The sequence below is a fragment of the Hipposideros armiger genome, unplaced genomic scaffold (assembly GCF_001890085.2).
Source record: "Hipposideros armiger isolate ML-2016 unplaced genomic scaffold, ASM189008v1 scaffold_276, whole genome shotgun sequence".
Lineage (NCBI taxonomy): Eukaryota > Metazoa > Chordata > Mammalia > Chiroptera > Hipposideridae > Hipposideros > Hipposideros armiger.
In genome coordinates this window covers 1042195-1055035 of record NW_017731626.1, presented here as the reverse complement: position 1 = coordinate 1055035, position 12841 = coordinate 1042195, and the positions used below count along the sequence as shown (strand labels likewise).

Below are 12841 nucleotides of genomic sequence, written 5' to 3'. Positions count from 1 at the left end.
AGCTTCACCAGGAGGGGACAGAGGGGAGCATTGCACTAATTTCCTCTTTCTCCCTATTCACCTCTTTTTCTTCTCCAACTCTTGGCTAATGCTGAATCCTTCTTTCCAAGAGAAAGAGCTTAATAAGGGCTTCCCCAGCCTCAGCACTGGTGACATTTGGGACCAGGTATGTTTTTGTTGTGGGGGCTGTCCTGTGCATTGTAGGATGCTTAGCAGCATCTTTGGCCTTCATCCATGAGATGCTGGCAGCAACCCCCTACCAAGCTGTGAAAACCAAAAATGTTTCCTGATTTTGCCGAATGTCCCCTGGCTAGCTACACCCCCTAGCCCCCAACTGAGAATCATTGTCTTAACATTTCCCTGATGGACTTTCCAAGCCTCAAAATGGAAAAGTCTGTGTAAATCAGGTACTGAAAGCTGACCTCTCCTTTGAGGGTCAGCTCCCACACCCCCCTCCGGAAGGCCTGCTCTGCCACACCAGTAAATCCGACCACCTTCCCTCTCCTCTCAGCCACCTACTGCATTCCTTCTCCTCTTGCTCACTGCATTCCGCTTGCTTTAGAGGGACAAGTACCATGAGCCAAAACATAGTAGGGGCTCCATAAATGTTTATTGGAAATTGTTCTACATATGCATCTTGTTTTTCAGGGCACTTTTGATGGATTCACAGAGCAAAGGCATTTGTGCTTACAGGAGAAATAGGAGTTCTTTTAGAAGAATAAGGCCAAGCCAGTGAATGTGATGGTGGTGGTGGTGGAGTTTAGGGCATTCTAGGAAGAAGGCAGAGCACACACAGAGGCACAGAATCACCAAGGGACAGTGTGGCATGTCTGCAGAGAGGAGAAAAGTCAGGTGTGGTTGAAGACTAGACTGCAGAGGTGAAGCTGGAGAGGAACACTGATGGTGTGGCATATCACCTGGGATAAGATGCATTCATTTAATAAATGTTTACCTAGTGCCTTCTGTGTGGATGTAGCATCTTGGGTTCAAATCAAGACTCTCTCAGTTACTAGCTGAGTGACCTTGGGCAAGTTAACATTCCTGTGACCCAATTTCCTCATCTGGAAAACGGGGATAATAATAGTGCCCTCCTTTCAGGATTTTTGTGAAGACAAAATCAGTTAACAGATGTGAAGCACTTAGAACAGTGCCTGAAACATAATAAGCACTCAGCAAATGTTAGTTATTGCAGCTGCTGTTGTCTTATTATTATTACTGGTAGTAGTATACAAGTATGTATTCCAGTCTGGATAGGATTTTGAGAATAAAGAGCTCATTGTGGCAAAAGGACCCTGCTATCTTCATGTTGCATTTGTAAACAAGCTGTTCATTTAGTCATTAATTCAGTTAACAAATATTTTTGGAGCACCTAATATGTAATGAATACTGACTGTCCCACAGGAGAAGAGGGGAAAGGATACTCTAGGTAGACGGCACAGCCTGAGCCAAGGCCAAGAGGAGAGCAATCACGTGGTTCGCAGGAGTGGCAAGTACTTGGGTGTTGCTGGAGCTTAAAGTAGAGAGTAGGGAGAGGTGAGAGGGAGGCAGGGAGAGTGAGCGGGAGGCAGAGAGGGTAGGGGGGAGGCAGGGAGAGTGGGGGGGAGGCAGGGAGGGTGAGGATTAAATGGGCTGATGTATAATGTAAAGGGCCTGTTGCTGAAGAACAAGGGTTCTTGTATGGTCGCAGGAAGGAATTCCAGGATATACAGAATTTAGCCATGCAAACAAAGCCAAGCAAGCAGTTGATTTATTAAGAAAGAGGAAATAGTACGCTTCCAAAATATTGGGAGTGGGAAAGCTAGGAGTTGGGCAAATACCCCTAAGAATGAAGAGGCTTAGGATTTTATTTGAATAAAGCATGATATATTCAACTTTTAGGGGTGGCATCACAGGCGTTCCCAGGCAGGTCCCTACTGACTGCTCCTTCCCATTGGGAGGTGGGATTCCCTTGTTCTTACTCGGCCCTTGTCAGAACTGTCATGGGGACACAGGGGATGAAGATTTTTCCTGCAATGCTAATGTGTTATAATCCATTACAATTAGCTGTAGCTACACCTTTTCTTAAGAATGATCTGATCTCCTCTCTTTCCTTTGTCTCCCCTCACACCCTCTTTCCTTTCTTTCCTGTCTCTCCTCACAGCCCTGTGTCCTGTTCTTTCTGCCTACGTGATAGGCCTAGCTTGAGTGGGGTCTCAATCTATGTTAGGTCCCTTTTCTAGGGGCAGGAAAGCCTCCCACCAAGTTCACTGCCAACCCCACTTCCCTAGGGTGGGGCCCCTTTAAATTCTGGGGAGAAGTTGCTAGCAGGCTGCAGGAGCCTCTGTGCTTTCCGAGGATGGCAATAGTAGGCACCCCACTTCATGGCTACACCCATGTGGCATCATGTGGCTCCCCACTACCCCACAAGTCCAGGCATGGGGTCTGTTTTGTTCATGTGAGGCAATGAGCCTACACCTAGTAGGCTCTTGGAGAACACACATTGAAAGAGTGGTGTGTGGGTTGATGGGCCCATTTTGCTCTCTAGGGTAGAATAAATGGAGGTTTCAAGAGTGTTTCCAACTAGATGGCTGGGAAAGGTTTCCAAGTCATGAAATAGACCCCCCTGCCCCCAAATCTCTGGAGGTTTCAAGTTGTGAACTAAGCTTCAAATCGTGGGTGGGCTGGTAACCAGGGAGTCAGAATTTCCTCTTGGAGACAAGTCCTTACTTAGTTTGGCTTCAGTTATTGCCCACAGTGATCTCTCCCCTTCTTCCATAGTAATAGAATTTTTAGCATCACTAAAAGGCTACACTTTCTCTAAGAGACTACAGGTCTCAGCCACCTTTCCATCCAGGTGTGGCCCATGGATAGAATTGGAAGCATTTCACAGATACCTCTGGGAAGCTAACCCAAAAAACATTCTTTCATACCAAAAGCCATTGAATTGTACACTTTAAATAGATGAATTGTATGGTAGGTGAATTATATCTCAATAAAGCTGTTTTTTAAAAATGTTGCTCTTTGACTCCTTTGTGTACACCCTGGAATAAAGATGTGATGGCTAGCGCTCTAGCTGCCACCTTGGATATGAGGATGAGGGCCACATCTAAGGATGGCAGCGTAGTGAGCTGGGAGTGAGCTGGGTCCTTCGGGACTTCATTGGTTAAAGCCATTTGTTGTTTTGGACTACGTATCTCTTGACTATTGTGTAAAATGGAAACAAATTTCTGTCTCATTTGAGCCACTGCCAATTGGGTTTCTGCTATTTAACCAGCTGAGTTTAACCCTGACAGATCCAAACAGTTCATTGGGAAATTATGTCTTCTAAGATGTAGAAACATGCAGATTCACCAGCATAGACTGGAATTCCTATGGGCCCTCATGTGCTGTGTGACCGCTTTGAGTCACATTTTATTATCTGAAACGTGCAGATAATAATGGTATCTTCCCACCTTGCTTACTTATGGAATTGAGATAATCAATGAGATAATGTGTGGGGAAGCACGTGGAAAATTAGAATGTGCTTTACAAATATTATGCATGAAGTTGATATCTCCAGCTCTCTATCTTTTTAGTAAAATTGAACACACTAGGGAGGAGAAAAGCAAATGGAAAAGCAGAGAGAAAAACGGCATGTCAGCATTTCCTACCGACCACCCGTGGATTAACATCACCAACGGCAGAGAGGAGTTGAAGCCACACTCTTGTAACGTGTCTGGCTGATGGAGCTGAATCTGACAGCCCTTATCGGATTCCCTTTCAAAGAGAAGGAATTTGGTCTCCGTCTTTTGTAGCGTTTTCTTAGTTTCAACATCTCGAGATCTTCTTCGAAATGGCTCTGGAATATAAGATTGGGGATGGTGTTAACCAGGCATCTGTTCCATCTCTCCCAGCTCTGGGACACCCCAAAGGTTTCTAAGAGCACCAGCCAAGGGGATTCCTGTGAGGTGAAGGAGATAGTTATGAGCCGCAGCTTTGGGGAACCCACAAGAACATCTCCAGGAGAATGGCCATGTTTCTCTTGGAGAATGGAGGGTGACCTAGGAGGACCGAATACAAAGGTGGAGAGGACTAGTTCCTCCATCCTGCCATTCTGGTGATTGTAGGACCAGCCAGTCCGAAACTAGAGTAACTCTAGGACAGTAGGAATATGGGGGAGGCATATGGAACAGAGCATACAAGAGGATAAGAATTTCACCCAAAAATACAATGGAATAAAACATCTTAGTTAGATGACACTATGCATTGTCTCATGAAGCCTAATCTGTTCTCACTTGCAGACACATTATATCACATATCACATATGTTGCCTGCCTTGGACCAGTTAGGGTTGGGGTGGGAAGGGTCACCCAAGAAGTTGTTAATTCTGTTTGATGGGGGGCGGGTGGCTTTCAGGGAGGACTTTTCAGGGAAAGTAATGCTGATCCTGGCCTTGAAGGATGAACAGGACTTGTGTGTGTATATGTGGGTGGTGGGTGGCCAATGGGAGGGAGGAAGGCTTTCCAAGCTGAGGATACAGCTGAGTAAGTGCTCAGAGGCATAGGAGCTTGTGGGCTTAAGGAGGAAGGAGACCAGGCTGGGCAGCCAGAGGGTGGGGGTCCCTGGGATGCTGAGGAGTCATTATACTCTAGATGACAGGCTTCTTCCGAAGAGCTTTTTCAGCACAAAAGGATAAATAAATATCTATTTATTTCTGAATAAATATTCAGAATCTTTCAAAGGCTGTGTGAGGGTGGGGTAGGAAGAGAAAGATTGCTTTTAAAATTTCACCTTCTCATGTTAACCTTTCTTTGGGGAAAGCCTCACCCTGACCCTGAATCACTGTGGGGCTGGGGGTGGGCAGTCACCCAACTCTGCAGGGCAGCCCAATGGCTGTCAAGGCCACGGTGTTGGCCCAAGATACACACCTCTGCTCAGGGGCTGGGTGAAGCCTGAGGGGGTGCCATGTTCCCAGGTTGTGGTACCTCAAGATGGGTGACACCTTTTCTGCCAAGATTAGGAATCAGGCCAGTCACCCTCCCTTCCAGCAGAAGGTGGGCTCCCTCATGGCTGATGGGTGGACACAAGGCCATACAAGCATTTTTGGTCAGTGAACTAAATTCAGTCCAGTTACTCAGGACCCTGATCTTTTTTTCTGAGCATAAAGTCGTTCAGGCTTCTCAAATAATAAGTCTTGGGCTCTTGGTTTCAGGGGACAGCAGAATCGAGAGATGATGAACCTACAAAGTACAAGAGGAGGTATTAATGAAACCAATTTTCCTACCCAAAGGTTATTATTTCAAAAAGTTATTAATTCCCAGCAAAGGGCAATGATTTTTCACTATGATGACAGAATGAAACGCGTCATCTTTTATTAACAGGAGATGTGAGCAAGAATCTGAATAACTTCTTTGAGATAATGAAGATCCCTGCTGCAGTCTGGCTTTCCAGAGCTTCGGGACTGTCTGAGCTTGTCCTCAGCCCTGCCAGTGTGCTGCCAGTCCATGCTCTCCATTTCATGCCGTGCACTGCCCGCCTGGTGTCTAAGTCAGAAGCTGGGGTGTCACCTTGCACTCCTGTACCTGCCTCCCCATCGGTCCAAAGCTGCTGGTTCTCAAATACTCCTAGACCCCAGAGTACACTGTTGCTTGCTTGGCTTACTGCAACACCTCTGTTTTATCTCACCATCCTCCCTCACACTGCTGCTCAAAGAAGCTTTCTAGAACAGAAAGGACTATTAGATGCATTAGTGACTTTAAGTTTCTTAGTATTGCAGCCAAGGTCACCACCTGTATCCCCCGACTCCTCACCTATGTTCTCTTGCTACCCCAGATTGCCAATAATTCCCCCAAATGCCTTTGCACATCCCTGCACATTTGCTCTCTTGCTTCCTTCTTGGTCTCTGCTGCTCCTCAGTGAACTCTGGTCCACCCGTTAAAAGGGAACTCAGACATCACCCCCGCCAGGAAGCCTTCTGGTCTAGCCAGAGATAATTACTTCCTCTTGCTGCCAGCACTGTATTGGGTCCCTGATCCTAATGTCCTTGCCATGTGGCCTGGTAATTTATTTGTTTAATGTGTGGTGTTACCTCCACCAGGCTGTGAACTCACAGAGAGCAGTGCTAGAAGGTGCTCAATTAAAGCTTAGTGATCGATGTGGTATGCGAAGGGCCCACATGTGCTTGATGTTGTCCCAGAGGTCTCTTAAACTATTCTCATTTTTTTTAAAATCTTTAATTCTTTTTGCTGTTCCAATGGGGCGTTTTCTGCTACCTTGTCTTCCAAATTGCTGATTCTATCCCCTGCTTCATCTAGTCTGCTGGTGATGCCTTCTAGTGCATTCTTCACTTCAGTTATTGTAGTCTTCATTTCTGACTGGTTCTTTGTTATGGTTTCTATGTCATTTTTATGTTTGCTATCCCTTTGTTGAAGTTTTCACTAAGTTCCTTGGGAATCCTTATAACCATTGTTTTGAACTCTGTCTCTGGTAGGTTGCTTGCCTCCATTTCATTTAGTTCTTTTTCTGGAATTTTCTCCCATTCTTTCATTTGGGATGTATTTCTTTGTTTCCTCATTTTGGCTGCCTGTTTCTATGTATCAGGTAGATCTGCTATGTCTCTCAGTCTTGGCCACGTGGTCTTATATAGTAAGTGCCCTCTGGGGCCCAGTGGCACAGCCTCACTGGTCACCTGCTCCAGGTGCTCCAGGAGTGTCCCTTGCGTAGGTTGTGTGTGCTCTCCTGTTATAGTTGGGTCTTTGTTGCTATTGGCACATCAGTGTGTGGAATTGACCTTCAAGCTGATTGGCTGTGGGGTTTGGCCATGTCCATAGCTTACAGGCTGTTGTGTGGGGGGCTTACCCCACTGAGTGGGATTTACCCCAGCAGGCTCTGGTGCCTGTTGAGACTGCTCTTTGGGTGTGTTGCTTGTGGAGCTAATTGAGTGGTGCTCTGCTGTGGTCTGAAGCCAACCTCCAAGTATGTTGGTTCTGGGGCTTCTTGGGAGGGGCTTCAGTGCAGGCCCAGGTCACCCACTGCCTGTGACCAGCCAGGGACTCCTGGTAAGAGCTAGAAAGTGATCCGTGGTTCTTTGCTGCCTGTGCTAACCCTGGAGGAGTGTGGGAGAGGCCACATTGTGAACCGAAGACATCTGCCACCAGCACCAGGCCTGGGGGAGCTCCACAAAAAGCCAGGACACCCTGAGTCCTGCTGGCACCTGCAGGCTCCCTTAAGGTTCAGCCACTGATAAAACTCATGCAGTATGCAAGTTGGGTGAGGCAGGGTCTCAGGGAGTCACCAGAGTGGAAAGAATTGTGGTCACCAGATTAATGTAAATTTTGGTTTGGTGACAGTGCTAAGCCTGAAGCTATTCAACAAAAGTCTCAGAGCATACTGAGGCCAGTTGCCACCTGCCTGGGGTCTGTCGGACTCTGATAGTTTTCCAAGAAATAGTGCAATGTGGGTGGGGCTGGCTGCTCTTGGAAAAAGTGCCTCCAGCATTGAGGATGTTGGGTGGGGTTGGGTCCCAGTGAGTCAGCAGAGCAGCGCTTCAGTGATCACCAGACCAATCAGATTCAGATTTGGCTGTAAGCGTAGGGGGCGGGCTAAACACATTAAAGATGGCGGCTGCATGCTGGCTGCACAGGACCTCTTACACGGGAATTGCTGGTTTTCCTCCAGCCCTCATCTGGAAGCCATAGAAATCAGTCTTCCCCCAATATGCCTCTGACACTCCCTGTGTTGCTGTCCCTCCGCCGGAGCCCAAGGTGAGTGCCTGGGAGTGAGAGAGTCTGCGTGGGCCATTTAAGAGGACGCTTGGCTTTTCTGCTGCCTTCCATCCCACCTGGATGGTTGGAATCCCCCTTAGTTTTCACAGCCAGATGTGTGGGGGCTCCTCTTCCCGGCACCAGTACTCTGGGCTGGGGAGGCTGGTGTGGGGCTGGGGTCTCTCACTCCTCTGGGAGGAACCTCCGTGGCTGAGACGTCCTTCCTGGTTGTCAACCGCCATACAGAGTTTTTGGAGTTAGGCAGTTCTGTATCTCCACCCCTCCTACCAGTCTTGTCGTAGTTTCTTCTTTATATCCTTAGTTATAAAACTTCTGTTCAGCCAGACTTCAGATGGTTCTGCAGGTGGATTGTTCTATAATTTAGTTGTAATTTTAATTTGTTCACAAAAGGAAGCAGGTACAGTGTATATCTACTCCACCCTCTTGGATCCCAGCATCTTGCATTTTTTGATTTGTGAAGTCCTTTCTGTGAAATTTTATCCCAGTTGCCCTCACAAGACCAATTCTGCCTTATGCATATTAACTTTGGATTCAGCTGGGAGAATTAGCTGGGGCCTCAGTGCCTAGGGCCTCAAGGCTGTTCAGGAGAGTCTTACAAAAAACCAGTTATCAGATGGAAAGACCCATGAACAACTGTGTTCTTCCTTTTCTTCCTGGGGGTGTGGCTTTCTTTCAGCATATATATGAGTGAGGAAGTCGTGTATATAAATTCATTTATTCATTCATTTCCTTAACAATAACTTATTAAGCATGCATTATTATATTATGCCCTGGGCCCTGGCTAGGCATAGTTGGAGGCAAATAGGACCTGGCCTGTTTTTCAGGAGTCCCCAGTCCAGTGGGAGAGGCATGCATAAAAACTAGCCACTGCATGTGGTTTCTGTAAGTAGAAGGATGCCCTGAGTAGGGGCTCTATAGAAGATACCAAGAGAAAATGAGGAATCAGTTGAGTCTAGAAGGATGAAAGATTCTTTAGGAGCTCATATCCAAGAGAAATTGTTGAAGAAAGTGGGGCTCTGGTGCTTAAAAAAAAAAAAAAGATTTCATGGAGGAACTTAATGTTGAAGGGCTGTTGCAGGGAAGAGGGTCAAGAATAATTTTGTGTAATTCCAGGAGGTAGAAACAGAATCAATGGATGGGCATGACAGGGACAAACAAACAGACATTTTTTTCTACAAGTAGTTCACAAAAATTCATGGTAGAAGAAACAGGGACAAAGAGAAAATAAAGGCAGTAAAACAACAAAGAAAGAAATGTTAATAAGTTAGCATCCTAACATGCACACTATGTGATCCTATAAGGCTGTTGGAGATGGGCTACAGATTTTGTTCTGAGCTTCCTATTGGCCAAATCGAAAAGGGAAATAGGACCTGATAGAAGATTCATGGTATCTAGTTGTTCACACTGAGCCATGGCTTCAAGGACTCACTGCTGTCACCCACATCCACACTGAAATGTCTCTCAAGCTTTAGCCCTGCACAGATCCAGTTCTTCACTGAACATCTTCACCTGTGGAATCTTTTGGCATTGCAAATGCAGCGAGGCCAAACTGGGCTTATTTTCTTTCCTCCCAACCCATTCTTCTTCCTTCTTTCTATATTTCCTATTGTGGTTTGTAATACCATCATTCATCCATGCCATTTCTCAAGTGAGAAAGCTTAGAGCTGTCCGAGAATGCCCTTGGTAACCCATTAGAGTCAATAAATATTGAGGACTCAGACTCAGGATTATCTTCTCTGCCCCCTGCTGTTGGCCTAGTCTAGGACCTTCTCCCCCGCACCCCCCATTTTTAGTTGTGGTATTGTAATAAACTCTTAAATGTTTTATATTTTGTTTGTTTATTTGTAGAATTAATACTTGCTAATTGTATATATACAATCTGAAAAAATACTGAAGCAAATCAAGAATCTCACTGTGCAGAAAAAACACACAAGTAATATTTGGAGTACTTCCTTTTGAATCTTTTCTCTTTTTTTTAAGGATTTTATTGGGGAATTGGGGGAGGGGAACAATGTTGGGGAATTAAGGAAGGGTACCAGCCAAGTGTTGTTCTTCAATCTTCGTTGTGGAGGGTGCCAGTTGCCATCTGGCTGCCTGTAAGCAGATCGTGGCCTCTAAGCTCAAGGTGCTGTGTTCAGTCTTAGTTGCGGGTGGGCGTCGCCACCATCCCATGCAGGAGTCGAAACAGCAGCCTTGTTGTTAGGAGAGCATGCTCTATCTACGGAGCCATCCAGGTGGCAGCTAAGCTCAAGGTGCCGAGTTCAGTCTTAGTTACAGGTGGGCATAGCCCACCATCAAACAGACAATCTTGTTACACCAACTGAGCCCTCCTGCCACCTGTTGGCAGCTCAGCGACAGCTCAGCTCTGGCGCAGAATCACTGGCCCATGTGTGAATCGAACCGGCGGCCCTGTTGCTCAGAGCTCGCGCTCTTAAGCCAACTCTTAACCAACTGAGCCACTCGGCCGGCCCGTTGAATCTTTTCTTATGGAGATATTTGTTCCATGGATATTTGGAGTGTCTATAATTCAGATCATATTATGTGAATAGTTTTATATCTGTCTTTTTCTGTCATGATAATTTCTCATAGCATTAAAATTCTTCAAAAGCATGCTTTTGGAAAGTGGCATAATTTGCTTACTTGTTCTGTCTTTGTTGGGCATTTAGGTTCTTTCCAGATGTCTTTTTTTTTCTTTTCTATTACAAACAATGCTCTGCTGACCATCTTTATCTGAATCTGAGTATTTTCTTAGTATAGATTCTCAAAAGTACAATCCTTAGCTCCTTAGGTGTAGTCTTGTTTGTCTTTTTTATATGCGTATATATCCAGATTGATTTTCAGCACTTTTTAAGCTAATATTTATTGAGTGCTTACTCTGCAATAAAGCACTTTTCTAACGATCATGTTTGTATTAACTCATTTGAACCTCATGAGTACTCTGAGAATAAGCTGTGAGGAAACCTAAGGGTTCCATATGACTGAGGACATTTGTTCCAATCGTATTTGATAGGAGCAGCTCCTTCTCCAGGCATGTATTTGAAATTGTCATTTCTCATGTCTTTAGAAGAGATAAAGACACGTGAATCATAAGAACCTGGGGATGAGGCAGTGATTTTGAGAGGGAGAGTATTATCTAAGCTAAGTGGTCAGATCCTTCGAGGGTTTCAGCCCCTGCGACCTGGAAAGCGAGTTGAGGGGCTGGAAAGGCCCGAAGTTCCCTCCACATGGCAACAAGATCCTAAGGCAGCAAAGCTTCCTCAAAATCAGTCAGAAGAAGCTGGGTTCAGCTGCTACTTTTCTAATATTAGATTCCTCGCTGCAATGATTTCTCTATTCCTAAGTCAGTTCTCAGGTTTGAGGGTTCCTAATATTTCATACAAGAACAAATTATTTCATTTTCTAAGGACACCCTTAGGTGGGTGACTGCAGGCAATGAGCTGGCATAGGAGAGAACCAAGGATTCTGAAGGAATCAGGACCTGTCTTACGCCTGCGATGCCTGGGCTGAGTGCTTCCACTTAGTTCAATGTTTGTTGAGAACCCCTCCCCCCCGTATATTGGCTGGTGTGGGGACACAAGTGCATGAAACAGCAGCTATCGGTATTAATATACCCCTAACAGAGTTGTTTGTGAAATAGCTTCACATTCAAGATATCAATTGCTAACATGTGTGTGTGTGTGCGCGCGCGTGTGTGTGTGTGTGTGTGTGTGTGTGTGTGTCGCTTCCCTTTGTTAACCTGAATACTGGAAATATTCCCAGACCAGGGACTAGTGGGAAGGGTCCTCTGGAAGGCCATAATCTCATTATTGCCCTAAACATCCTCCAGGCCATGTCATCTGCTCAGCATGGAACAAACATAAACCTATGAATAAGCGTAGCCACAGCTTGAACTCTGGCTGCTATAGTCAGGCACATGATGTGTACATGGGCAATGGGAACTTCAGAATTCCTGGGACTGCTCATTCCTTCTTCTTTCTACCAGCACGTCCTGAGTACCAACTCTGTGCCAGGCATTTTTCCACAAATGAAACTTGCCTTCAGCTAAATTGTTTCTGGAGCAGGTATCAGGTGTTCTTCCTTATTCTTTAAAAAAATGCATTTGGTGCACAAAAGCAAAGTAACAGCAAAAAACAAAATGTTAAAAAATATATTTGCATTCTCATCATCCAAATGGACTGACTTTTTATTTTCCTGTGTACCTTTTCTGTATCCAGAAGCAAATATATTTTCCAAGTAACTGTGCAGATATAACTGCTTTTTGTTTTTTTCATTTCACATTATATAGTAAACATCTCTTCATAGTTCTACAGTGTTCCTACTCGTTATTTTTAAAGGCTGAGTAATATTCCACTGAGGGAGAGCTTTGTAAGTTATGCATCCATTTCCCTCTCTGGGACAAGCAGTATGTTTCCAATTTTTCACCTTCATAAACAGCTGCAATGAACTTCACGCAGAGAACTTTTCCTTTCTGAGAATTATTTCCACTAAGATGAATTACCTGGTATGGAATTATTTGGTTAAATGGTGAGATCATGTTGCTGACATGGGAGTTGAAGCAATTACAAGTAAGTCCCCCACAGGATGTCAGCCACAATTACTACCAACCCAGAAAACCCATAAGACCCAAAAGTTCTCATTAAAAGAAATGATCGGGTGCTGGGGAGCAGGTGGAATTGGTCAGGCAGGTTATAGGGCTGTTTGTGTGGCTATCACTACTCTTTGCTAGTAACTCAGAATTCTTTATTTTATTCAATCCTCATAATATCCCTATGAGGAGGTTACCCCCAAAGGAAACTGGGCCTTAGAGAGGATAAGTGTCTTGAGCACCGTCACAGGATGTAGCTGAATGGAGCTCATGCCAAGAGCAGCTTCTTTGCAGTGCAGGGAGTTAAAGTCACCCACCGGGACAGACCCATAAACCTCTGTTGCCATAGGAGGCTTGCCGACCATGAGGTCATTGAAATCTGTCTTTTCACAATTGCACCCATGGACTAGATAGAGTATGGCTGTGTTGAATTGCATTTATGTGGTGGCTTAGAAGAGAGCTGAGCCTGAAGTGATGGCATGTCACATGAGACAAGCAGCTGAATACATTCTTG

At 45.3% G+C, this 12841-nt stretch overlaps 1 protein-coding gene across 1 annotated transcript in view; it reads right to left on the bottom strand.

Moving 5' to 3' along the window:
* The window catches only part of LIPC (lipase C, hepatic type), a 134056-nt gene that overhangs the window by 24375 nt on the left and 96840 nt on the right, over window positions 1–12841 (bottom strand). Inside the window, exon 2 of the mRNA XM_019657556.1 lies at window positions 3630–3817. Within this exon, the coding sequence (XP_019513101.1) occupies window positions 3630–3817 (188 nt within the window). The remainder of the gene's footprint in view (window positions 1–3629; window positions 3818–12841) is intronic.